General features: G+C 36.0%; 1 protein-coding gene across 13 annotated transcripts in view; it reads right to left on the bottom strand.

The window, feature by feature from the left end:
* Nucleotides 1–27,338, bottom strand: part of WDFY3 (WD repeat and FYVE domain containing 3) — a 279,689-nt gene that overhangs the window by 117,402 nt on the left and 134,949 nt on the right. For 12 of the 13 annotated variants that reach the window (XM_058722008.1, XM_058721996.1, XM_058721995.1 and 9 more), the window contains 6 exons: nucleotides 26,936–27,102; nucleotides 21,212–21,679; nucleotides 20,125–20,226; nucleotides 17,854–18,047; nucleotides 5,074–5,531; nucleotides 3,568–3,651 (listed from right to left, as the gene is read on the bottom strand). In XM_058722008.1, coding sequence (XP_058577991.1) covers nucleotides 3,568–3,651; nucleotides 5,074–5,531; nucleotides 17,854–18,047; nucleotides 20,125–20,226; nucleotides 21,212–21,679; nucleotides 26,936–27,102 — 1,473 coding nt within the window. The remainder of the gene's footprint in view (nucleotides 1–3,567; nucleotides 3,652–5,073; nucleotides 5,532–17,853; nucleotides 18,048–20,124; nucleotides 20,227–21,211; nucleotides 21,680–26,935; nucleotides 27,103–27,338) is intronic. The other variant, XM_058722006.1, reaches the window with a different exon arrangement.

Below are 27,338 nucleotides of genomic sequence, written 5' to 3'. Positions count from 1 at the left end.
TCAGTGATTTTGTAGCAAAGATCTGGCATTGCCGTGGCTGGTTTTTTTTTTTTTTTTTAAAGTACCATTCTCTTTTTAACAGAGATTCCAGGAAAAGTATTCAGCTCTACTTATATAAAAAAAAAAAACACACGGGCTCTCCTAGTTTATTTAAAGTCAGCATGTCCTCCACCCACTCATTTTTTTCAACTGCTTTTTTTTTTGTTTTGCCATTTTTGTTATTTAATTTCTAAACTTACTAGGATAGATTTCTAAATGTTTATTACCAATAGCTATCCTCTTCCTATGTTGCTTCTTTTATTCTGTGAAATATTATGATCCCATCTAGAAAAAAAGATGACAGTGTAGTAGGAATTCTGAACTATTAAGAAATTTCATAAAAGCTGTTTATCATTACACATAATTTGCAGAAAAGCCAAATTCTAGTTGTATACTTTAGTCACAATCCTTCCAAAATTATTTCCGAGTTGCCAGATTTAATGTAGATTGAATTTAAATTATGGATATACCCAGGAAGGAGGCTTTGTGCCTTCAGAAAACAAACTCTTTATTAATTAATATATATCCATTATACCAGTACCTTTAAAAAAAAAGTTTATTTATTTGGGGGAGAGGAGAGAGAGCGAGAGAGCGAGAGAGCGAGAGAGAGCGCACGCATGTGTGGGCACAAGCAGGGGACAAGTAGAGACAGGGAGATAGAGAATCCCAAGCAGACTGTGCTGTCAGTGCAGATTCCAACATGGGGCTCAATCTCACAGATCACGAGATCACGCATGACCCGAGCCAACATCAAGAGCTGGATGCTCAATTGATTGAGCCATCCAGACACCCCACAGTAGGATGCCTTTTAATCTTATATAAGATAACAATACACGGATATAAAAATTGCATTCATTCTTCTCAAACTGGGAAAATACTGTAAACACTGCTAAATCTAAAACATGGTATTTATTAACTAAAATTAGGCCTATTTTAACAGGCATTATATAATATTATTAATACTTATTTAGCCACTTAGGTATCACCACAGGTATTATTTTTAAAATTTAGACATGAGAGTAAGTTTATTAAACGGATAATCTCAAGCAAGACCTACTCATTTACAAACGTAGGCTAAAACAACATTTCAAAATTTAGTTAATTTTTATGCTGCCATTACTTTTAAAATTTAGAAAAATTGCTACTTAATATTTCAATCTAAATTTTCATATATATTTAAGATCTACCTACCTCTTTGGGAAATATATTCTTGAATATTTAAATTCTGAATATGCTTTGCCTTAATTACCATCAAGTGTGTATAGACACTGAGTAACAGATACCATGTTTGAATAATAACTAGTACTCGCCACCTTTTTCTCCCCTGCAGATATATTATAGAAAACCTTGGTTTTTATTTTGTATTTTGTTTTCGTCTCCTTCCTCTAACTGTGATTAAATATCGTTCAGCTATAATTCTGTTCCATTATTCTTTCTGAATAATGAATACTAATGAAAAATGTTATGAGTTTTGGTTTTTTAAATACTATAAGGTTTCTTAGGCATTTCCCCCCCCCCCATTCTTAAAAAAAAGAGAAGAATCTCCAGCATTTTACATACCAGACAAGAATCACAAACTCAAAACTTCCTTCGTGTCTGAATATTCCAATAAGCCATAAAAACTAGTATGTTGTTGGTTTCTCCTTTGGCCAACAAAAACACCATATTTTGCCACAAGAAGAAATGCCATGAGCTGATGTAATTTGTTGAGATGTTCTAGAGATATTCTAATTTCAAAAGTTACCATATCTGCATGTGAAAATAAAAGCACTGTTTTATTAGCTCATGATTCTTATCACTGAGCAAAATCTATGTAACCTGACCAGAATGGCAACCTGAAAATGTCAACACTGACCTTACTATTAGCATGAACAATATTGGGAACTTCCTTGGGGTAAAGCCAACCTGAGAGCCTAATTAGCATTCCCACAGAAAAGATTCAGTTAAACAGGACTGTGGATTCAGTGAAGGTTTCCCCCAAGTCAAAGATATGGCATCCTCACATGCAGCTGTGTTGCAAATGATGACAAAATGTTCTTGATCTAAGCCCTTAAATAACTCTCTATGATATGGAATAAAATTTCCCTTTGTCAAATTATCATTTAAATAAAACAGTTCTGATGAATTTCCTTTCATGTGTTGCTTTAATCTATGAATTTCTATTGAAAGTATTTTATAGTTTTTGGTTAATACTAAAAAAAATGGTTAAATGTTTTTAAACACAGCAATTTTTATACCTTTACCCTTCAGGGAATCATAAATGTGACTTTTAAGAATGAAAACTATTTAGTAATTAAAACTATTTTTCTAATATCCAATATGTGGGATAGTGAGCACACATGAATCTTCAAACACTAAGAATACCTTTTACTGCCTTCATTTTAGCAACAGAAGATACTGTATCAACTCAAATTGATTTTATGGTTTCTTGCATTAAAAAAAAATTTTCTTAGAACGACAAAAAAGGAATAGTTTTAAAATAGAAATACACTGAACAACACTAAATTTGTTTAAGACTATTCTGAACTCTTCTATGATTTACTGTCAGAAAATGAGCTGTAAGCTTCAGTGCAAACATAAGAGAAAAAGGAAAATACAAGTCCATATATCTGATGAATATTACTACTGAAATATATTGAAATACAGGATCTGTAATAAATACTTTTAATACAAAAACTCCACTAACATTTGAGTTTCAAATCCTGAATAACAGAGATAAAATTAATCAATAACATAGCTGAACCTCAGTATTCATTTTTAGAAAGCTACAATGGAAGAATATTAATACAAGACCAAAAGACTTGTACTTGGTTATGAGAAAAACTGGGGAAGGAAGGGTATTGGTTTCAACTGCACAGACTATGATCATTTTAAATATAGGTTGCAAATGGAATCTTAAATGGATCTTAATTGTACTCTTGTCAACCAACTGCTGGTTCTTTATATTCATAAGCTTTATATACAAGGAAGACTAGATCAGCTTAGAAACAGATATACACAGAACCAATGAAAGCAACAGCTAGGTAAGTTTTTTTATTCGTTTTTTCCAAAGGCTGGCCATGACAAGTCTCCACAACAGCATCACATTTCAACTGGTTGAACCTGATTAAGAAAACACACATTTCCTTGCCAGTGCTGTGATGTTCATTTTGGAGTAATGGTAAAAACTGAAGAATGCTTCCTAGCACCTTTAAAGTAAAAAGAAAAAGCACTCTACGTAAAGAAGCACTAAGTCCTCATTTCTAAATTAATTTTTATAAAAGATACACTGCTCTCAAGGCAAAATGTATATTTCACTCTAAATATTAGAGTCAAATGACAAAATTCTAAATGTCCCTCATATCCTCATGGCATTAACACATTTTGTGCTCATAAATATACTCAGAAGTTGTCAATTCTAAAACCTAAAAAAATCTGAAAGCCAAAAAATTTTTGTACAAAGCACAATCACCACATTTACACATAATTAAGCACAGGGAAGAAAAAAAACACACAAATAAAGATTGACTTCCATTATAAGATCAGTACCTTTTCCTGGACAAAGCTGGTGTACCCCAAGGAGAGGGGAGAGAAGACTCACTTGTCAGGCAAGGAGGGATCTGTTCTGCACGACTACAGACAACAAAACAGACAGGGTGGTTTAGAGAGGTTAGAAGAGAACACCAGGTTGGCAGTTGGTTAGTTTCACAAGAAATACCAGTAAAAGTTTAATAAGGAACACCCTCCATACTCAGCAGGAACAAGAAACAAGACTACAACACATGCACTGAGGGAAACAGAAAAGCATGCTTAAGGCAGATGCTTATCCATTAATGTTACACTTAACACATTTGTTAAACAGAGTGTCATAAGGCCTGCTTTTCACAAAGTAAACTAAAACTGAGGTACACTAACTAGGATGAGTAGAAAAGGGGAAAGAGGTTGAATCTACAAATACAAATCTCAATTTCAAACAGCTTATTCCTTGAATACTATACCATACTATGTTTCTTTTTAACAATATATATGCATTTTTAAAAAGTAAAAAACTGGAAAACAGTGTTTCTTACATTACTTGTATTTTCTTATCTGAAGAGTAAGGTCTAAGAAATATTGTCAAGAAGCAAGAAACATCTCTCAGTAGATATTTCAAAGTAGATACTTCACAGTAAATGATATAAAACCTATTAGAAGCTATCCACATAGAGTTACTTGCTTTACATATGGGGGCAATATAGAAAACATTTCAGTTATCTCATGAAATAAAACTATGTTAACTTTAAAAGTGATAATGCGTGGGACAAATCAGCACCATGACCACTCTCACATTATCTTCAAGCTGAGAACACTTTAATCACTGAAAATAACTAATTTAAGTAAAGTGGTACTCCTATGATCCACCTTAGAACCCTGGAACTCCCTCATTGTAGATATTATCACAATATATTGTAGTTGTTTATTTATGTGTCTGTGTTTTAGCTAAAGGATGGCCACGTCTAAAGGAGTCTTGTGCTTGAACTCTCAAAATAACATCGCGTGGAGCAGTTGTTCGTAAAGTACTTTTTAATAAACGAATAAGTAAAGAAATCTGATAGACTCTTGAACTATCATCGTCTCTTATGGAACTATATTCTTTTTCAAGGATCATGAAATATTGAGAGTGATTATGAATGTTGAGAATACATTCTCCGTCTGGAAATACATATAATCATAACCACTGTCTCCTGCTGATAACTAATATCTTTAAGTCCGGATATACCTAATGTTGAGAACAGAGGAGAAAGAGAACAATAGTAAATACCAGCATTAAAGTAAACTTTATAGAAACTTACTTTAAGTACATCAAGAGCTAACTGACCCTAGATTTACAAATAATACACAAATGTTCATGTTGAAAACCTTAACATCAGAGCAACAGTAATATTCGCAAATAAGTGATAAACAAGCAAATAAAAGATTCATTTTCATTTCCTTTCAAGTTAACTTATAACTCAAGCCTTAATGCTGAAGTCACACAGAGTATCCCCTTTAATTCAGAGCAGAGCAAAGCCATACCTGTCAAAAGAATCTGTAGCTACTTTGTAGAGATAAATAAAGAGTTTACTGCAGTGCCGTAAAGTGGGTGACACTGTGTCCATCGAGATTACATCTTCCTCCAAAAGTCTTTGAAATGGCTGTGTGTTTGAGGGGAAGACATTCATGGGGCTTATTTTTCTTAGGTCTGAGAAGCAGCCAAGAAATCGAACAGCATCTGCCAACTTCTCATACTGAATCTCTGTTTTGAAGAAATGAGAGTTGGCTGGCTCATAGCGCATTGCTGCAGTCAATGTGCAAAACACAGTGTGGAGAAGTTCAAACACTTGATTCTGGTTCACTTTCTCCCAGCCATTCTTGGGTGGTGAGCTCAAAGACCTTTCCATGGCAACAAGCAAGGATGTAATGTACACAAATCCTCCAACTTTCCTAAAAACTGTTCTTGAACGATGGCTTTCTCGAAGGACTGATAGGAGGGCCTACAGGGGATGAAAAAAACAAAACCCCTTATAATTCAAATTAAAGCAAAATACATGAATGTCAAAAGGGAACATGATTTCTATGAATATACAATAGTAATGTTTTTGTCATTTCCCATTAACCAGCCCTATAATGCATGTCAAATATTTTACCAATTAAAAAATACCATTTTACACAAAAATAGACACATAGATCAATGGAACAAAATAGAGAACTTAGAAACAAACCCACACTTATATGGTCAATTAATCTACGACAAAGGAGGCAAAAATATACAATAGGGAAAATAAACAGTCTCGTCAACAAATGATGCCAGGAAAACTGGACAGCAAACTGCAAAAGAATGAAAGTGTACCACTTTCTTACACTGTACACAAAAATAAACTCAAAATAGATTAAAGACCTACTTTTGAGATCTGAGACCATAAAACCAAAACAAAAAACAAACAAAAAAAAAACACAGGCAGTGATTTCTCTGACATCAGCTGTATAAACATTTTTCTAGACATGTCTGCTAAGGCAAGGGAAACAAAAAGTAAAAAAACTATAGGGACCATATCAAAATAAAAAGCTTTCGCACAGCAAAAGAAACCATCAATAAAACAAAAAAGACAACCTACTGAACGGGAAAAGATATTTGCAAATGATTATCTGATAAGGGGTTAATATCCAAAATATATAAAGAACTAAACAACACCAAACCAAAAAATGCAATGTAAAAATGGGCAGAAGACATAAACAGACATTTTTCCAAAGAAGACACACAGATGGCAAACAGACACACGAAAAGATGCTCAACATCACTAATCATCAGAGGAGAGCCAAGATGGCAGAACAGCATGAAGTTTTTTTGCATCTCTCATTGCTGAAATGCAGCCAGATCAATGCTAAACCATCCTGCACATCTGGAAAAGTGATCTGAGGATTCACACAACAATCTGCACAACCTGAACCACAGAACTCGGCAGGTACACAGCGCAGAGAGGTGAACTGGGAGAGAGAAAAGCCGAGGAGGGCAGGGAGCTGTTTCTGCTTCCGGAGAGAGGTCGGAGATGGGGAAGAGTATGGGAAAAGCACCTCCCCTCCAAAGCAGCTGGAGAGAAAGTGGAAAGTGGAAACAGCTTCAGGGACTGAACAAAAAAAGGGAGAAAGGAGCGGGTTTAAATTCCGTCAAGACTTTATAAACAGGAGAAGTGCAGAGTCTGAGGCTCCAAAGCTTGATACCTGGTGGTGCTCTAGTGAGAAGGGCAAATCCCTAAGAGCAGAGAGCGAGGTCCGAGGGGTCCACGGGCCACAAGGGGAGTGGCAGTTCCTCTGCGGGGAGGACATTTGGTAGAGGCTGTGCGGCCACCCCACAGGCAAAGGTACCAGCAGGCCCCGGAGAAAAGCCACATTCGCTGGTGTTGGAACAAGGACGTTAAGGGGGAAGCCTGGTGCTAGATGTGTGTTGTCATTTTCCATAAACCCTGAAATGCTGCTGCTACAAGATTGCACAAACTTTTTCTGAGGCGGATTGGCACCGAGCCAACAGTCTCTGGGCACTGGCAGAAGCACACTCTTATGGATGTTCCTGGAGTCGGGCCACACTCGCCCATTGCTCAGCAAGACCCTCCTCCAGAGAATCTGAGTGGGTCAAAGCCGCAATTCCTCAGAGGAGAGGGGTTGGAGGGGGAGCCAACATGGCAGAGAAGTAGGGGGATCCGAAGGTCCCGTCTCTCAAACAAAGCTGTCTTGAGGCCAAAGGACTTCGAACCCCAAGAGTCTGGGAAGAAGAGGCAGAGTTGCTTCCAGGGACCCACCGGGACAACCTGACAGGCCATAGGTGGAGCACTTCAAGGAACAAACAGCATAACCACAGTGGAGGCGATACTTGCCTACATCATACCATGCCCCTTGGCGCCTGGTAACTACATATCTACTAGAGTGGGATTAACGCTGATGAACCAGATAGCCCTTGCTCCAGACAAGCTCTGTTGCATTGCCTGGTTTAATTCTTGGACAATTCTTACTATATAGATACATTCATCCTTTGCTTCTTACTTCTTCCCTCCTCTAGTCTGGTTACTCTGGTTATTGGTCTGTTTAAGCAGACATATTTAATCCATTCTCTTGATACATGTTCTATACCTCCTTCCTTATTTTCCTTTCTCTCTCTCTAGATTAAGGCTATAGTTTCTATGCCTGGTCAATTTTTATTTTTTCTTTTTCCCCACCCTGTTGTTTCTCTCTTTGTATGGGATAATGCCTCTTCCATCAGCAATGCCTCCACCCTGTTGTCTGCTGGTAGCTGGCGTTTCTGGCTTTTTGTTTTTGGGTTTTTTGTGTTTGTGTGTTTTCGTTTTCTGTTTATTTGTCTGTTTGTTTTCCTTTCCAGGGCTACTTCGACAATCAAAGTACACCTGGTGGAGGGTCCAAAACATCACTACGAGTAGGGAAATAAAGTAACCAAACTCACAATAACAGGCAGTAAGTAACTCCAAAAAACACCTCCTGAAGGGCCAGGCCCTAGACAGTGTACGGCCCCTCTTTAATGTAGTAGTGCTTGCAGAAGCAGGGCACATAATAAGCTTTTAAGACACATAAGGGACAGAAAACTAGCCAAAATGATGAAACGGAAGAATTCTCAAAAGAAATTCCAGGAAGAAATGACAGCTAAAGAACTGATCAAAACAAATAGAAACAGTATAACTGAATAAGAATTTAGAAAAAATAGTCATAAGATTAATTGCTGGGCTAGAAAAAAGCATACAAACACAGAAGAGAATCTATTGCTGCAGAGATCAAGGAACTGAAAAATAGTCGTGAATTAAAAAGTGCTGTAAATGGGGTGTAAAATAAACTGGAGGCAGTGACAGTGAGAATTGAACAGGCAGAGGGGAGAATAGGTGAATTAGAAGATAAAATTATGGAAAAAGAGGAAGCTGAGAAAAAGAGAGATAAAAAAATTCTGTATCACAATGGGAGAATTAGAGAACTAAGTGATTCCATGAAATGCAACAATATCTGTATCATAGGAGTTCCAGAAGAACAAGAAGAGAGAGAAAAGGGGCTGAAAGTGTGCTTGAACAAATCATAGCTGAAAACTTCCCTGATCTGGGGAAGGAACAGACAATGAAATCCAGGAAGCACAGAGAACTCCCTTCAGAGGTAACTTGAATCGATCTTCTGCATGATGTTATCATAGTGAAACTGGCAAAATACAAGGATAGAGAGAGAATTCTGAAAGCAGCTAGGGATAAATGGGCCTTAACATACAAGGGTAGACACATAAGGATAGCAGCAGACCTATCTACTAAAACTTGGCAGGCCAAAAAGGAGGAGCAGGAAACTTTCAATGTGATGAACAGGAAAAATATGCAGCCAAGAATCCTTTATCCAGTAAATTTGTCATTCAGAATAGAATGAGATATAAAGGTTTTCCCAAACAAACAAAAACTGAAGGAATTCATCACCACTAAACCAGCCCTACAAGAGATTCTAAGGGGGATCCTGTGAGACAAAGTACCAGAGACATTACTACAAGCATGAAACCTACAGACAACACAATGACTCTAAACCCGTATCTCCCAGTAATAACACTGAATGTAAATGGACTAAAAGTTCCAATCAAAAGACACAGGGTATTAAAATGGATAAAAAAACAAAATCCATCTATTTGTTGTCTACAAGAGATCCATTTTAAAACTGAGGATACCTTCAGATTGAAAGTGAGGGGATGGAGAACCATCTATCATGCTACCGGAGGTCAAAAGAAAGCTGGAGTAGCCATACTTATATCAGACTAACTAGATTTTAAACTAATTTTACACTAGATTTTAAAATAATTATGGGGTCTATCCATCAAGAAGTGCCAACACTTATAAATGTCTATGCACTGAATTCGGCAGCACCCAAATATATAAAACAATCAATCACAAACATAAGCAGTCTTATTGGTAAGAATGTGGTAATTGCAGGGGACTTTAATACTCCACTTACAACAACGGACAGATCATCTAGACAGAAAATCAATAAAGAAACAAGGGCCCTGAATGATACACTGGACCAGATGAACTTGACAGATATATTTAGAACTTTCCATTCTAAAGCAGAATATACATTCTCCTTGAGTGCACATGGAACATTCTCCAAGATAGATCACATACTGGGTCACAAAACCTCAATAAATATATAAGAACTGATATCATACTATGCACACTTAAGGATCACAGTGCTATGAAACTTGAAATCCAACACAGGAAAAAGTTTGGAAAACCTTCAAATGCATGAAGGTTAAAGAACATCTTACTAAAGAACAAATGGGTCAACCAGGCAATTAAGGAAGAAATTAAAAAATATACGGAAACAATTGAAAATGAAAACACAACAATCCAAACCCTTTGGGATGCAGCAAAAGCAGTCCTAAGAGGAAAATACATTGCAATCCAGGCCTACCTCAAGAAAAAGAAAAATTCCAAATACAAAATCTAATGGAACACCTAAAGGAACTAGAAGAACAACAAATGCCAAACCCAGCAGAAAAAGAGAAATAATAAAGAGCAGAAAAAAACAATATAGAATCCAAACAAATAGTAGAACAGATCAATGAAACCAAGAGTTGGTTTTTTTGGAAAAATAAACAAAATTGATAACCCCCCAGCCAGACTTCTCAAAAAGAGAGAGGACACAAATAGATAAAATCACAAATGAAAATGGATTTATCACAACCAATCCCTCAGAAATACAAGCAATTATCATAGAATACTACGAAAAATTATATGCTAACAAACTGGACAACCTGGAAGAAATGGACAATTTCCTAGACACCCACATACTACCAAAACTCAAACGGGAAGAAATAGAAAATTTGAATAGATCCATAACTCGTAAAGAAATTGCATCAGTTATCAAAAATGTCCCAACAAATAAGAGCCCTGGACCAGATGGTTTCCCTGGGGAATTCAACAGATATTTAAAGCAGAATTAATACCTATCCCTTTTCAAGCTGTTCCAGAAAAACGGAAGGAAAACTTCCAGATTCATTCTATGAAGCCAGCATTACCTTGATTCCCAAACCAGAAAGAGACCCCACTAAAAGGAGAATTACAGGCCAATATTCCTGATGAACATGGATGCAAAAATTCTCAACAAGATATTAACAAATCGAATTCAACAGCATATAACAAGAACTATTCACCATGATCAAGTGGGATTCATTCCTGGATTGCAGGGCTGGCTCAATATTAGCAAATCAATCACTGTGATACATCACATTAATAAAAGAAAGGAAAAGAACCATATGATCCTCTCAATAGATGGAGAAAAAGCATCTGACAAAATATAGCATCCTTTCCTAATAAAAACCATTAAGAAAGTTGGGATAGAAGGACACACCTAAACATCATAAAAGCCATACACGAAAAGCCCACAGCTAATATCATTCTCAATGGGGAAAAACTGAGAGCTTTCCCCCTGAGATCAGGAACATGACAGGGATGTCCACTCTCACCACTGTTGTTTAACATAGGGTTGGAAGACCTAGCATCAGCAATCAGACAACAAAATAAAATAAAAGGCATCAAAACTGGCAAAGAAGAAGTCAAACTTTGACTTTTTGCAGACGACATGATACTCTACATGGAAAATCCGAAAGACTCCACCAAAAGACTGCTAGAACTGATACATGAATTCAGCAAAGTCGCAGGGTACAAAATCAATGTACAGGAATCAGTTGCATTTTTATACCAATAATGAAGCAACAGAAAGAGAATTAATGACACTGATCCCATTTACAATTGTACCAAGAACCATAAAATAAAGGAATAAACCTAACCAAAGATGTAGAAGATCTGCATGCTGAAAATTATAGAAAGCTTATGAAGGAAACTGAAGAAGACACAAAGAAATGGAAAAACATTCCATGCTCATGGATTAAAATGTCAATAGTACACAAAGCAATCTACACATTCAGTCCAATCCCAATCAAAAATTGCACCGGCATTCTTCTCAAAGCTAGAACAAACCATCCTTAAAATTTGTATGGAACCACAAAAGACCCTGAACAGCCAAAGTAATATTGAAGAAGAAAACCTAAGAGGGAGGCATCACAATCCCAGACTTTAGCCTCTACTACAAAGCTGTAATCATCAAGGCAGTATGGTATTGGCACAAAAACAGACACATAGACCAATGGAATAGAACAGAGAACCCAGAATTAGACCTACAAATGTATGGCCAACTAATCTTTGACAAAGCAGGAAAGAGTATCTGATGGAAAAAAGACAGTCTCTTTAACAAATGGTGCTGGGAGAACTGGACAGCAACATGCAGAACAATGAAACTAGACCACTTTCTTACACCGTACACAAAAATAAACTCTAAATGGGTGAAAGACCTGAATGTGAGACAAGAAATCATCAAAACCCTAGAGGAGAAAGCAGGTAACAACCTCTTTGACCTCAGCTGCAGCAATTTTTTGCTATACACATCTACAAAGGCAAGGAACTAAAAGCAAGAATGATCTCATCATTGGGACCTTATCAAGATTAAAAGCTTCTGCACTGCAAGGAACCAATCAACAAAACTAAAAGGCAACTGATGGAATGGGAAAAGATATTTGCAAATGATATATCGGATTAAGGGCTGGTATCCAAAATCTATAAAGAACTTACCAAACTCCACACCCAAAAAACAAATAATCCAGTGAAGAAATGGGTAAAAGACATGAACAGACACTTTTCTAAAGAAGACACCCAGATAGCCAACAGGCACATGAAAAGATGCTCAATGTCATTCATCATCAGGGAAACAGAAATCAAAGCCATAGTGAGATACCACCTCACACCAGTCAGAGTGGCTAAAATGAACAACTCGGGAAACTACAGATGCTGCCAAGGACGTGGAGAGATGGGAACCCTCTTGCATTGTTGGTGAGAATGCAAACTGCTGCAGCTGCTCTGGAAAACAGTGTGGAGATGCCTCAAATAATTAAAAATAGAACTACCCTATGACCCAGCAATAACACTACTAGGAATTTATCCAAGGGATACAGGGGTGCTCATGCATAGGGGCACATGTACCCCAATGTTTATAGCAGCACTTGCCACAATAGCCACCTTATGGAAAGAGCCTAAATGTCCTTCAACTGATGAATGGATAAGGAAGATGTGGTTTATATATACAATGGAATACTGCTTGGCAATGAGAAAGAACAAAATCATACCATTTGTAGCAATGTGGATGGAACTGGAAGGTATTATACTGAGTGAAATAAATCAGTCAGAGAAGGACAGATATCATATATTTTCATTCTTATGTGGATCTTGAGAAATTTAACAGAATAACATGGGGGAAGGGAAGGGGAAAACAAACAGTTACACAGAGGGAGGGAGGCAAACCACAAGAGACTCTTAAATACAGAAACAAACTGAGGGTGGACAGGGCGTGGGAGAGAGGGAAAACGGGTGATGGGCATTGAGGAGGGCACTTGTTGGGATGAGCACTGGATATTGTATGTAAGCCAATTCACTAATCATCAGGTAAATGCAAATCAAAACAACAAAATATTATCTCATACCTGTCAGAATGGCTAAAATAAAGAACACAAGAAATAACAAGTGTTGGTGAGGATGTAAAGAAAAGGGAAGACTCATGTGCTGTTGGTGGGAATACAAACTGGTGTAGCCACTGTGGAGAATAGCATGGAGGTTGCTTAAAAAATTAAAAACAGAAATACCATATGATCCAGTAACTCCATTACTGGGTATTTACAAAAAGAAAATAAAAACACTAATTCGAAAAGATGTATGTACCCTTGTGTTTACCACAGCATTATTTACAACAGCCAACATATGGGAGCAACCCAAGTGTCCATCAATAGTTGAATGGATAAATAAGATGTGGTGTGTATATATGTAATGGAATATTAGTCATAAAAAAGAAGATCTTTCATTTGCAACAACATGAATGGATCTAAAGGGTATAATGCTAAGTGAAATAAGTTAGAGAAAGACAAATACCATAATTCATGGAATTTAAGAAAGCAAGCAAACAAACAAGAAAAAAAAAGACACAACAAAAAGAGACTCAAATAGAATAAACTGGTAGTTGCCAGAGGGGAGGTGGGGGGGGGGGGTGGGATGGGTGAAACAGGTGAAAAGAATTAAGACTACACTTATAGTGATGAGCACTGAGTAATGTATAGAATTGTTGAATCATTATATTGTACACCTGAAACTAATTTAACACTGTGTATTAATTACACTTCAATTAAGAGATGTATTAAAGGCAAGAGATACTTTTAGGAAACACTGTCACATATTTCTTTTGATAGAATAAGGCTACATCCAAATCCTGATGGAAAAGTTTTCCTATGTCTTTGATGGATAATGATGTCAGTAAATTCAGTGATATTTACAAAGTAATTGTATTAAATAAATAAAATACACATTCTAGTATAATTTTACACAATCATGAACATTTATAACTGTGTATGTATGCAAACTGATTTATTCTAGAAAGGATCAGAAATCAGGGCAGCCAAGACCGGAAGTATTTCAGCTCATATAAAGTGACCATATCCTGATACTTTGGAAAGAGGAGTCACTTCAAAGGGCTTATTAGACAGACTCTCCTGCAAAGTGAATTAGAGTCTGATAGCTGAAAGCATGCTCTTGCCCAGAATAGCTCTAAGTACTGTGAAATAAAACCTGAAGGTCAAACAAGTAAAACAATCTTTCAGAACTATTTTTCTCTGAACTGCCACACTTTTTAACTTAGTTTAATATTAAAAATAACACATTATAAAACTGCCTAACATTTTGTTATGTACAAGACACTTCTTTCAGTTGTGTACTATCTTATTTAAACCTCTCCATAATGCTGTGTGCTAGGCACTATTACTATCCAGTTAAAATTTGGTTCAACACGGTTAAATAACTTGCCAAAAATTTTACAGCTTACACAATGGCAATGAGGGGATATAAACCCAGGTGCAATGATGCCCCTACTCGTGCACCTAACCATGCCACTTACTGCCTCAAACAACAATCTGAAATCTGTGCTGACACATGGGCTCCTTTTCACTCTGTTTCAGCCGCTGGAACACCATGGATATTTAATACTACCTAACACGCAGTTTACAACCTTTCCAATCATTATTCTTGAAAAGGTCATTTTATTAAAATGTTTCCCATTTCTAATGGTATTTGAAGAAGAGAAATGGTAAATATTAATACATATAATTACCCTTTCAAAATATACTACAGAAATTATATATAACTATGCCTTAATTATTTTAAAATATACAATCTGCATATATAAATAAAATTCTAAAGTACAATGTATTCCTTCCATTATTCTGCCAATAAATTTCCATTATAATAGGATCTGATAGTATAGTTTCCACACCTTGTCAAATTTAATAAACTGTACTTACACTTGCAATATCAACTCATATGACCATAATATTTTGTAACTTTTTTTATTTTTAAACATTTTATAATCTAGCCTGGAGATTAAATGCAAGGGCTACAGTCAGAATGCTCGGGTTGAAATTCTGACTCCAATGTTACAAAATGTTTTACTACAGTCAGCCACTTAATCTTTCTGTGCCTGGGTTTTCGCTTGTATAAGGGTAGTAACGATAACTTTCTCCATAGGAAGTACCTGCAAAGCGTTAACAAAGTGCCTGATATAAGCCCATGACCGTCATCATCTTTAAAAACACACTGGGGAAACAGTACAAGTATTATTGTATACAGAAGGAAGGGTGAGTTCAGAGGTAAAGTAATATTCAGATAACTGTATCACAGGTTAGAATTAGGCTTAAGCGTTAGAAAAACAATTGACTGAGTTCAAAAGTCCTCAGTCCAGTAGTCTGTATCACATACTTCTGGATAAGTTCATCTCCTACTACCTCAAAACTGGTACTCTCCTGGCACTCTGACATCATCATAGCATAATCTCAGTATTTGAAAATTTTCAAATACTGCTAATAATCTAATATGCTGCTGAAGTCAATAATTAATGGTAAGGAGCAAACCCTAAAGATAAAATGAAATGTTGATGGTAGGTGGTTGTTAGACACAATCATCAGCTATATATGAATCTGCAATAAACATAATGCATATAATTCAAATTTGTGCATTGACAGAATCATAAAATACTACATACAGAATTTTGGGTTTCTGCCCCAATAATTACAAATTAAATCAATAGGTCTGTGGTTGTGTCAGCTGAACAGAGGCACCAAGAGGCAGTTCTGAATGCAGCGAAAATGGGAATTGAAATCGAGGTCCCCCCAATCCTCCTCACCCCACACTCCCTCCTGTCCTCAAAGCAGTGGAATGTTAGAGCCAGCTCATACTGGCTCTTGAAAGGCAAGTGTTATATTTTTGGAATTTTATGTGCTAGTTGTTAACACATAGCCATAATTAAAAATTAAGGTCTATAACTTACAACTAAATAAATTATTTAATTAATTTATTTAAATATTTTTATTTATTTTTGAGACAGAGAGAGATAGAGCATGAACAGGGGAGGGGCAGAGAGAGAGGGAGACACAGAATCCGAAGCAGGCTCCAGACTCTGAGCTGTCAGCACAGAGCCTGATGCGGGGCTCGAACCCACAGACTGTGAGATCATGACCTGAGCTGAAGTCAGACACTTAACCAACTGAGCCACCCAGGCTCCCCTAATAAATTATTTTAAAAACAAACTAAAAGTAAATACTCAAAACTCATCACTTCCTACTTATTTTCTATATTTTACTATTACCTGTACTCTTTTTTTAATTAATTTATTTATTAAAAAAAATTTTTTTTGGAGTGTTTATTTTTGAGAGAGAGAGAGAGAGAGAGAGACAGAGCATGAGCGGGAGAGGGGTAGAGAGAGAGGGAGACACAGAATCCAAAGCAGGCTCCAGGCTCCGAGCTGTCAGCATAGAGCCTGACGCGGGGCTCGAACTCACGAGCCGTGAGATCATGACCTGAACCGAAGTCGAACGCTCAACCGACTGAGCCAGCCAGGCGCCCCTTTATTTTTTTAATGTTTATTTGTTTATTTTTGAGACAGTAAGAGACAATAAGGTGCCGTGGGGGTGTGTAGAAGGGTCAGAGAGAGGGAGAAAGAGAATCCCAAGCAGGCTCCAAGCTGTCACACACAGCCCAACACAGTGACTGATGTCCCAAACTGTGAGATTGTGACCTGAGCCAAAATCAAGAGTCAGACACTTAACTGACTGAGCTACCCAGGTGCCCCTATTACCTGTATTCTTAAGATACTTTACAATGGGGTGCTATTGTGTGTCTCTTCCCAATCCACATTCAGTAACACATTAATTGCCTGAAACAGGTCACCGTGGCAGTAGTCACATCATGGAAGTCAATAAATGCGACACATTAGGATCACCCCCCTCAACCCTGCTCCAGTCTAAGAGTTATTACCATTTACCAGAACAACGCTGCCTTAAAGTTACAGGTCAGCTACTTACTTCTTGGTAACTCTATCTACTAATGTTTTACAAACCCAATTAAAAAGGTACCAAGAAAGAAGGAAAACGTTATGTTTAAAAAGCTGACCACCTTAACATCTTTTGAAGGCACTTATTTTTTTCTAAACAATCCTTTCTGATATACAAATGTTCCTAAATATTGACACACGTGTAAATTCCTTCTTGTCTGTGAGTTGTGCTCAGATTAATTGTGTTTTAAAATAAAATGCATAGTGGTGCTTGGGTGGCTCAGTTGGTTGAGCATCTGACTCCTGAGGTCATGCTCTCACAGTCGTGGGATAGAGCCCTGCGTTGGGCTCAGTGCTGACAGTGCAGAGCCTGCTTCAGATTCTCACTCTCTCCCTCTCTGTCCCTTCCCCGCTTGCTCTGGCATGCACACTCTCTCTCTCAAAAAAAATTAATAAACGTTAAAAATATTTTTTTAATAAAATAAAATTCATTTTCAAAACAACTATCAAAACAGGATGAAATGTACACAGCACAAAGAAAAAAATAAAAACTTATTCCTGAGAAATTCATTGCATAAAGCAAAAGTTAATGAAGGAAATATATGATTCTAGAAGGTAGGTATACGACCTGTGAGGTCTGTGCCAGGAATGGGGGAAGGGTGTGAGGAAAGGATGTCAGAGGGGACGGAGACAGAATCCGGAGGACCCTGGAGGCCAGAGAAGATACTGGCTTTTCTTCTACGACTATGATTTTGGCATATTATTAGACTTGAAGAAAAATTACAGGAATAGCTTAGGATAGTTTTAAGTTATTAAAAAGTAACCACAGATTTTAACAGTAAAAGAACAGTAAGAATAGTAACAACACGTTATTCAACTTACCCTTAAAATGTCGGTCTTCAACTGCAATTCTGTCGGTGGGGCTGAGTGCATTAACCCCAGGAGAGTGCCCATGTCATCCTCCCCGTTTGGGGACAGCACCAACTGCTGGATAATCATCAGGGCATGCTGCCGGCACTGAGGGTACTTCACGATATTATGTGCACATCTCGCACCTCCAAATTCCCGGAAAATTCCTTGAAAGAGAAAAAAGAACAACATGGGCTAACTTAAAACATTCTAAGACAAAACAGATGAATTAAAATTTGATCTTTTTGTAGGAAGAGTAACTCAAAAGAATGCAAATAAGATGCACCCAACCATTTCCCCTTTTAAATTACAACACAAAACTGCACTGTGGGATGTCAGCAAAGGCATAACCAAATCCTCTCTAGATGTCTTTAATGCAAGAATAACACCCTAATATGTTCACCATGTTCACATTCTCCAAATCTAGAACATACAGAAATTCCACAGGTAGCCTCCAACGAGACCCAATATTTTTATGTAAAGGCTTTAAGCTGAACAATAATGGAAATCAATTTGTGTAAAAAGCTCTCATAGGAACAATAGCCCAAATAAATGAGATTTAAACTGAATGAGACATTCAAAATAGTAGCAAGAAAGGAATGGAATAAATTATTCTACAATGAGTAACATTGCAAGGAACCAAACTTTTCAGGTAAGTCGAGCACACGAATAAAAAAAGACAAACTCTATAATAAAAAACAATCACTGTACTGCTCCAAAGCCTTGTAGATTGATTCTTCACCCCTGTTATACAGATGAGGAAATGAGACATACAGAAGTTAAGTAACATGGCCAAGTTCACACAGCTAGCAAGTGTCAGAACAGGATTGATACCTAAAATAACCCAGCTTTAAAGCTTTATGCTTTTAGAGTAGCTGGTATATGCACTATTACAATAACTTATATCAAACAGTTTAGTATTATTTGGTTATATGTTTGGTCCCCATTAAACTCGGGATTTCCTGCAAGTCTGTATTTTTATAAATGTTTCCTGAGTGAAAAGATGTCAGTGTATTTTGCTGTAGCAGCCACTGTCCTCTCAACTTAATGACTTTCTCTTTGCAAACTTTGTAAGAAGTGAGTGTTAAAGTCATGTGCTGAGGTTTAACACACGGAAAGCCATGTATTTACTTCCAGGTGGCCAGTTAGTCCTCATTACATAATCATAATGGCTATTATTTTCTGAACACTTAACTGTGAGCAAAGCACTACGTGCCCAAGATCACATAGTTAGTAATATCGTTCTTAAATTACCTACTGAATTCATTCAACTCTGTTTTGGCATTTGCCAAAACTGTATTTAAGTAATGACATATAATTATATGTTTACATCTTTTTCTATCCGGTGGTAATTCCTTCAGGGCAAGATCATCTTTGTATCTCTAACACTTAGCATGGTGCCAGGGACACACGATATATTTTAAATATGTTGAATATTGAGTTCCTTTGCATACTCAGGCAAATAGACATGCGTGTGTTCACTAGCTCACTTATTTGTTCGCTCACTCATTCATCCATTTGTGGCTTCCCATAATACTTAAAATACAATTCACATTCCTTGGCATGGCCTAAAAGGCTCTCTATGATCTGAACCCAGCCTATTCATCTCGATTCATCTTCCCAATACTCTTCTCGAACTGTATTGACATTGTTGCCTGACAGATTTCTGATGTTGGCTAAAATTTCAAGTAATCTTTTTTTAAGAGCAAGAGCGGTATTTTACAAATACAAGTGGACTGTCAATGGATGGGCAGAAAAGAACGGAAGAGAAGTTGAGGCCAAAGATAAAGACTTAATAAATCCATTTTACCTGGGAGAAGCAAATTTTATTAGAGAATCACTTTTCAATACTTCCTTAAAGATGTAACATTATAATACTTCAAGTTGAATTACTAAAAATTAAGAAAATCATCATAGAGAGCAGATATTTTGGAAAATATTTAAGCAAAGTCATTCAACTAAGAGCATAATATGTAAATAAAAAAAACAACCTATTTCAAAAACAAGGCATACTATAAACAGCAATAAAATATAAGAACATATTTTGAAATAATAATGTTACATACTTTGTCAATAGACTTATAAAGGTTGAAAGTCTTGCATTTCTACATAGGATGGAATCATCACTGAATCAATAGTTTTTTCTATAAGTGATAAGGACATTTCAGAAGCAAGAATCATTAGAGAAGACAAAATCAGAGAGAACACTCTCCGAAAGCATTTGCTAGTAGCCTGGCTAGTCACCTGCATTTGTGTTTGATCCTTGAAGCAGCACTGTCAAGGTCTCCATAACCAACAAAGCCAGGTGTTTTTGGTCTTCAACTGAACTATTATTTCTTGAGTCCCCTAGGAAAAAGGATCAAAGGTTCAAATCACAAAAGATTGTATGCTTATTTTGTTTTTGATTCAGGTTTTTGATAATTTAATTATTTCTTTAATATTCACTTTTACCACTAATGCAATTGATATAATGCAACCTTTAAAAATGATACACATGTCCACCGGCTACCAAAATAAAGTCAAAATCAGTGTTCACAGGTTTTATTTTGGTGTGGCTAGAAAGTCACAACTGTCTAACAAATATTAAAAAGGAAAATGTCAACACTGGGTGATATATGAATTGCTGAGTCACTAGATCATTCACCTGAAACTGATATAACACTATATGTTAACTGGAATTCAAATAAAAACTTAAAAAAGGGGGGGATGCCAAAGTTAAATGTATTTTTCTCACAAAGGATTTCCTAATCAAAGCAGTTAACAAGAGGATGCTAGATTTTAAGGCACCAAAGAGAAAGAAAAGTTTATGAATAGTGCATCTATTCAAACTATATTAATTCAACATATTTAATACTTAAATGCCAGAAACTGCTATGCTTTTATCGGATTTATTAGAAAGGATGAAAAATATCAAATTTATGGTACCTAAATAATAATACATGTGTATATACATAACATCACTAAAAAGATATATATATATATATATTTTTGTTCTCTGTAATTAAAAACATTTTGAGGCACCTAAACTTTCCAAATCTTTCTCGGATCTTTTTAAATTCCCTCTTAGAAGCAGAAAGTAGCAGCCATGAGTCATGTGGACCATGTTTCCCTTAATTTTTACCGTAAATTCTTTTCTACTACAATGGCCCCTGCTCCTTCCCAATTCCCTAACAGAAGTTGAATGAACAAGTTAACCGTGTGAATTATTTGCAAGGATATCACAATGCAGATGAGTAAGTCATTAAATCTATAGCCAAATAAATGGCAAAACATGAACAAAACATGCTGCCCAAACCCTTTTATCATAAAAAGTGAATGGAAAATGCTTTACCTTGTTCATTTAGTGCCTGAGTTGGATCCTTCAAGAGAGCAGCATATTTGTGCAAAAGGTTTACCATGACCTCCAGAAGGCCCACCTCCCTGAACACATCTTTAAATATGTAGTCATGTCGTGTAAACTTAAGAAGCGTCTTCATTGCAATAATGCTACAGTGGTAAGAAGAGCTAGATTTTAAGAGGATGCTAACGCTAATGAGTTCTTTACAAGGGATATAATTCAAGCTAAAAACAACAAACTCCAGCATCTCAAAGTATTTGCTTTGTACTTCTGGGAGCTTAGAAATCTTTTCTGCAAACTGTGACAGTGTGTGCTGTGACTCCAGGATGAAGTAATTGGCATTGTCAGCCATGTAAATATTTGTGATGGCATCAAGAATGATTTGGGCAAGGAAGTTGGTTTTTGCTTTTAAAAATGCATTCTGAAGAACTGCAAAGGCTTGGATGTTTCTCACACTGTGACCTAAAATGGAAAACAAGAACACAAAAGTAGGTACTATGTGACATTTTAAATCGTGGCAAACTAGTCTATTTAAACAGATCATGAATTGTAATATTTATCAACTATTTACTAAGAACACATCCCGTTTTCACAAAAAGTCTTAAATTACTTACTAATTAGCTTCAGTCATCTCATTAAAAATAACAATACTGATTAAACTTTTAATGCATCATTATGAAAATTCCAATTCAAGAATAGTATATGTTGAAACGTTAGACTGTTACAGAGAATAAAGCATGTTATGTAAGCCCAGGCTTCAGAATTTGGAAATGTGCAGGGATTTCACTTCTTATTATCTGCAAGACAGACCTGGTCTGTAAGAACAGTTACCTCTCAAGAAAAAACCTTTAGCCTGAAGCCGGAGGCCAGGGAGCAGCAAGAATGCAGGCAGGAAAACAGGGGTCTGAAAATTCTCTAAGTTCCAGTTTTCCCTTTATAATTACTACACTAGAACCTCCATAAATTTTAATTTGAAAATTTATTTTGTTTTCAAGCTAGAAGTGCAATTTCTTTATGTATATGTTTCTTAAAGCGATTTATGGCTAGCTATTAGCTATATTTTTAAACATCTGATTTTCAAACACACCAACTTAAAAAAAATCTGTATACATGGCTCTTGTGAGGCAAATTAATAAAAATAATTATACAGAAATTAACACAGAAAGTATGCGAAGCACCTGAAAACAACTGTTTGCCTCTAAAAACTGTCCCCAGCCCCACAACTATTAGAAGTATAGGTCATTTGTTAAATGACCAAAAAATTAACATAGTGTCAAGAAATTAACATAGTGCCTTAAAGAAAAAGCTGGATTTTTAAATGAAGACAAACAGGGACGCCTGGTGGCTCAGTCAGTTTCGGCTCAGGTCATGATCTCAAGGTTCGTGAATTTGAGCCCCACGTCATCAGGCTCTGTGCTGACAGTGTGGAGCCTGCTTGGGATTCTCTCTCTCCTTCCTCCTGTTCCTCCTCCACTTGTGCTCTTTCTCTCAAAATAAATAAACAAACTTAAAACATAAAAAAAAACAAAAAACAAAAAACAAAAAAAAACAAAAAAAAACTAAAAAGAAGATAAACACAGAACTAGAAAAACTAATCCTGGCTTGGACATTCTTTTTAGTATATATACATATATATATTTTAACGTTTATTTATTTTTGAGAGACAGAGAGTGAGCGGTGGAAGGGCAGACAGAGAGGGAGACACAAAATCAGAAGCAGGTTCCAGGTCTGAGGAGTCAGCACAGAGCCCGATGTGGGGCTTGAACTCATGGACCACGAGATCATGACCTGAGCTGAAGTTGGAAGCTCAACTGACTGAGCCACCCAGGTGCCCCCTGGCATGGGCATTCTTTAAAAAATGAAAAGGATTGGAAGATTTAGTATTGTTAAGATGTCAATTCTCCCCAAGTTGATTTACATTCTAAGTATTCTCAGTTAACTCTCAGGCTCAGGCTTTTGTTTTTTGTTTTCAAAATTTGACATGATTAAATTTATATGGAGTTCAAAGGATATAGAAAAACCAAAGTGATTTTGAAAAAGAAAAACAAAATTAGACAATTTAAAATGACTCTAAGACTTATTTTAAAGATACAGTAAAAAGAAAAAAAAGATACAGTAACCAAGAAATTATAGTTTTGGCTTAAGGACAGACACACATTGATCCATGGAGCAGAACTGAAAAAGAATCCCAGATATATGTTTGTACATGGTCTTCCCCCCCCCCTTTTTTTTATTTTGAGAGAGAGAGGTAGAGAGAGAGGGAGGGAGAGGAAGAGAGGAGGAGAGACAGAATTCCAAGCAGGCTCTATGCCATCAGCACAGAGCCCCACATGGGGCTCGATCTCACAAACCATGAGATCATGGCCTGAGCCAAAATCAAGAGTCGGACACTTAACTGACTGAGCCATCCAGGCACGCTATACATGGTCTTTTCAACAAAAGGTCTTGGATACCCATACTGGAAGAAAAAAACCGTATTCCCTGCCATATACAAATATTAACTTAAAATGCATCACAGATGTTCATATAAGAATCAAAATATGAAACTCCTAGAAGAAAACACAAATTTTACGGATTTTGGGTTAAGTAACATTTTTTCAATCTGAGGTCAAACCTACAAAATATTTTTTTTAATGTTTATTTATTTTTGAGAGAGAGAGAGAGAGAGAGCGAACACATATGCACGAGCTGGGGAAGGGCAGAGAGAGAGGGAGACAGAGGATCCAAAGCAGGTTCTAGGCTCCACGATGACAGCAGAGAACTCAATGTGAGGCTCAAACCCAAGAACTGTGAGATCATGACCCGAGCTAAAGTTGGACACTTCACCAACTGAGCCACCCAAGTGCCTCCCTACAAAATATTTTTAAAATGATAAACTGGACTTTATCAAAATTAAAAGTTACATTCTTCTAAAGATGCCACTAAGAAAAAAAGGCCAAGTTAAGATCGGCAAAACATACTATAACACAAAAAATACATGTATCTTATAAAAGATTTATCCAGAATATCTAAAGAACTCTTAAAATCCCAGAATGAACAATCCTATCAAACACTGGGCACAGAGATCTGAACCCAAGTAGAGATACAAATGGCAAATAACACATTAAAAGATGCTCAAAATCATTTAGAAAAATGTAAATTAGAAAACACAACTAGATACTACTACATACTCACTAGATTACCTAAATTAAAAAGACTAACACCATTAGTGCTGCTGAGGATGTAAAGCAAATTTTCTTACATTGCTGGTGTGAGTACTTCAGAAAACAGTCTGGCAGTTTCTTGTAAAGTTAAATATTCATTTACCATATGACCCAGCAATTCTACTGCTTGGTATTTACCCCAAAGAAATGAAAATATATGTCCCCACAAAGACTTGCTTCATATAAATGTTCACAGTAGCTTTATTCATGATAGTTAAATAAATGCTGTCAATTGGTGAATGGGTAAACAAATTGTGACATATCCAAATGAAATACTATCCAAAAAAGGAACTTCAGATACATGAGATAATATGAATGAATCACAAAAGTGAAAGAAGCCAAATACAAAAAACTACATACTCTATGACTCCAGTTTATGAAATTTTAGAAAGGGCAACACCAAAGGAGATCAATGGTTGCTAGCAAGTTGGTGGGAAAGCAGGGACTGAATGGAAAGGGAAACAGGTAAATTTTTAGAAGGGTGGGCATATTCCATTATCATGATTATGGTGGTGATTGCACAACCATATGCCTTTATGAAAACGCATCAGATTCAACACTAAAAATTGACAAATTTTAATATATGCCAATTATGTCTCACCTATTGACCAGAGAAAAAAGACATTCCATACTCTCTTTACGTGAATAGAGCTATCTCCTTTAGTCAGCACAATAACAATAACCCTACAATGCAGGCCATGGGATATAGCTATCTTTTGAGTTATAACTGAAACTCAAAATGATCTATCCTGATCCATTCATTTTATAGAATATTATATTAATTTTTCTGAAGAAGAAAGTGATATTTAGAAAGGTTAGATAACTCACAATCATATGAATTCTGATTCTTAGGGCACTGTCCTTTCTAGTTAACCTTGCTTTCGTTGACATTAGGTCACTGGATTCTCACAGTTAACCCTGCAAGGTTATGTATTTTACTATCCCAGTTACAGATGGGACAATATAAGGCAGACATACGAGGAAGGTTAATTTTGTTGTATTAATTCTCTCATTGCAAAATTATGCGAATATAACCAGCAATTATACCACTATCATGATCGGATTAACCAAATTAAACAATAATAAAGTTTAAAATTGGAAGAATAGTGTGAAATATTTTTAAATTGACTCAAATAGTTGTAGAATAATCAAGCTACAGTCTGTAAATTAGAAGTTTTTTGAGAGTCCTATTTTTTTCTTAATAATTAAATAAAATGAAACGCTTAACTACTCAGTAAGATATGCCTGGATTTCTACTTACTGCACAAAGACTCACTTGAAGAGTTCTGTACAACCTACAGACTGACAGTACAAGTCACTGTAGGAAGTCTGACAACTCCAACCTAAGTCATGACTTTTCAATAGAATTTTCTCCAGCGAATTAAATTTAGGACTTTCTAGTATATCCATTTATTCTCACTGAAGAAAAAAATTTATAACCATTGACTTCTATGTCATAAAATACATAGCTAACATACTGTGGAATTTAAACAATCACACATGTTGATATTTTCTGGCTAAATTTTATGCCCAAATATCATAACTATATTGAGTATTTAGTGACAATCACAGGAAAGAAACTATGAGAGGCCTTGAGGCTTATTAGATTCCATAACAGTTATTATGCATTTAAAATAAATAGGGCACTTGGATGGCTCAGTCGGTTAAGCATCTGACTTCAACCCATGTCATGATCCCCCGCATTGTGGGTTTGAGCCCTGTGTCAGGCTCTGTGCTGACAGCTTGGAGCCTGGAGCCTGTTTCAGATTCTGTGTCTCCCTCTCTCTCTGCCCCTCCCTGTTTGTACTCTGTTTCCCAGAAATAAACATTAAAAAAAATATTTTTTATAAAAAAAAATAAAATAAACAGTAAAACTAGCTTGCACTCTTAGGTAACTAAATGTTATTAACTAAACAAGGTTTCTTAGTAAAAGAATCACTAGATAAGGAGTCAAAGTTAGGAAATCTGAACTATAAAATTTATTCTCTGACCTGAAAGAAATAATATAACTTCTTTATACCTACATTTGCTCAGTTTTACAATATAAGCACTTGTACCTCATGCTTTCTATTTATATCTTCTAGAGAAAAACATGGCAATCAGCGTGTTACTCAAGTTCCAACCATGTAAATTAGAAATGCTTTAGCATGCCAATGTTCAAAAAAGGCATGTTCCGACTGTTGTTTGAATGTTAAGATGAAATATTAAGATGTAAATTTCACTGATGTTATAATATTTTCATTATATATACATATGTGTATATATGTGTATGTGTGTGTGTGTATGTATATATATATATATACATATATGTATATATGTTTGAAGTATTTGATCTGCTAAAGACTGTCACTTAAAAACTTGCACCATAAAGAAACCATTAACTCTAATGAAAAAAAGCATATTACCTTTACACATGTAACATAAAGAGAAATCAAAGTCAAACTAATTTATTCTGTCTCTGTTTCTTTGAGTGGCTCAAAACAGGGGAAAATAACAAATAAAAAAAAGGACTCACCTTTGCCTGCAGGCTGAGGTACTGCAAATCCAGGCAATAGAAAGGGTGCCCCTGTGGTAATACCAGCTGGTTTTAGTTCATTGACACCATATGTTGTTAGGGAAGTTATCAGATTAACCAGATCTTTCAAGGCATCTTTGGATTCTGCTTCTTTTGCTTGTTCCAATCTAGGAAAAGTATGGTTTAGTAAATATTTTTTCTCTCTTGTTGTATTTTCAAATTTAACACAGAAAGAAAATTTCAATTTGTACATGCAATAATATATAAAGCACTCCAAGAGGTTTCATCGTACAAGTTTTCCTATATAAAAACATACTATTTTTTAAAATCTATAAATTTTATTATAAGACATTACACCATAATGAAAGAAAATTATATTAAATACTCTAAAGACCTCATATAT

The sequence above is a fragment of the Neofelis nebulosa genome, chromosome 3 (assembly GCF_028018385.1).
Source record: "Neofelis nebulosa isolate mNeoNeb1 chromosome 3, mNeoNeb1.pri, whole genome shotgun sequence".
Classification (NCBI taxonomy): Eukaryota; Metazoa; Chordata; class Mammalia; order Carnivora; family Felidae; genus Neofelis; species Neofelis nebulosa.
Note: the sequence above shows the minus strand (reverse complement) of the source record. Positions and strands in the feature narration are given on the sequence as shown.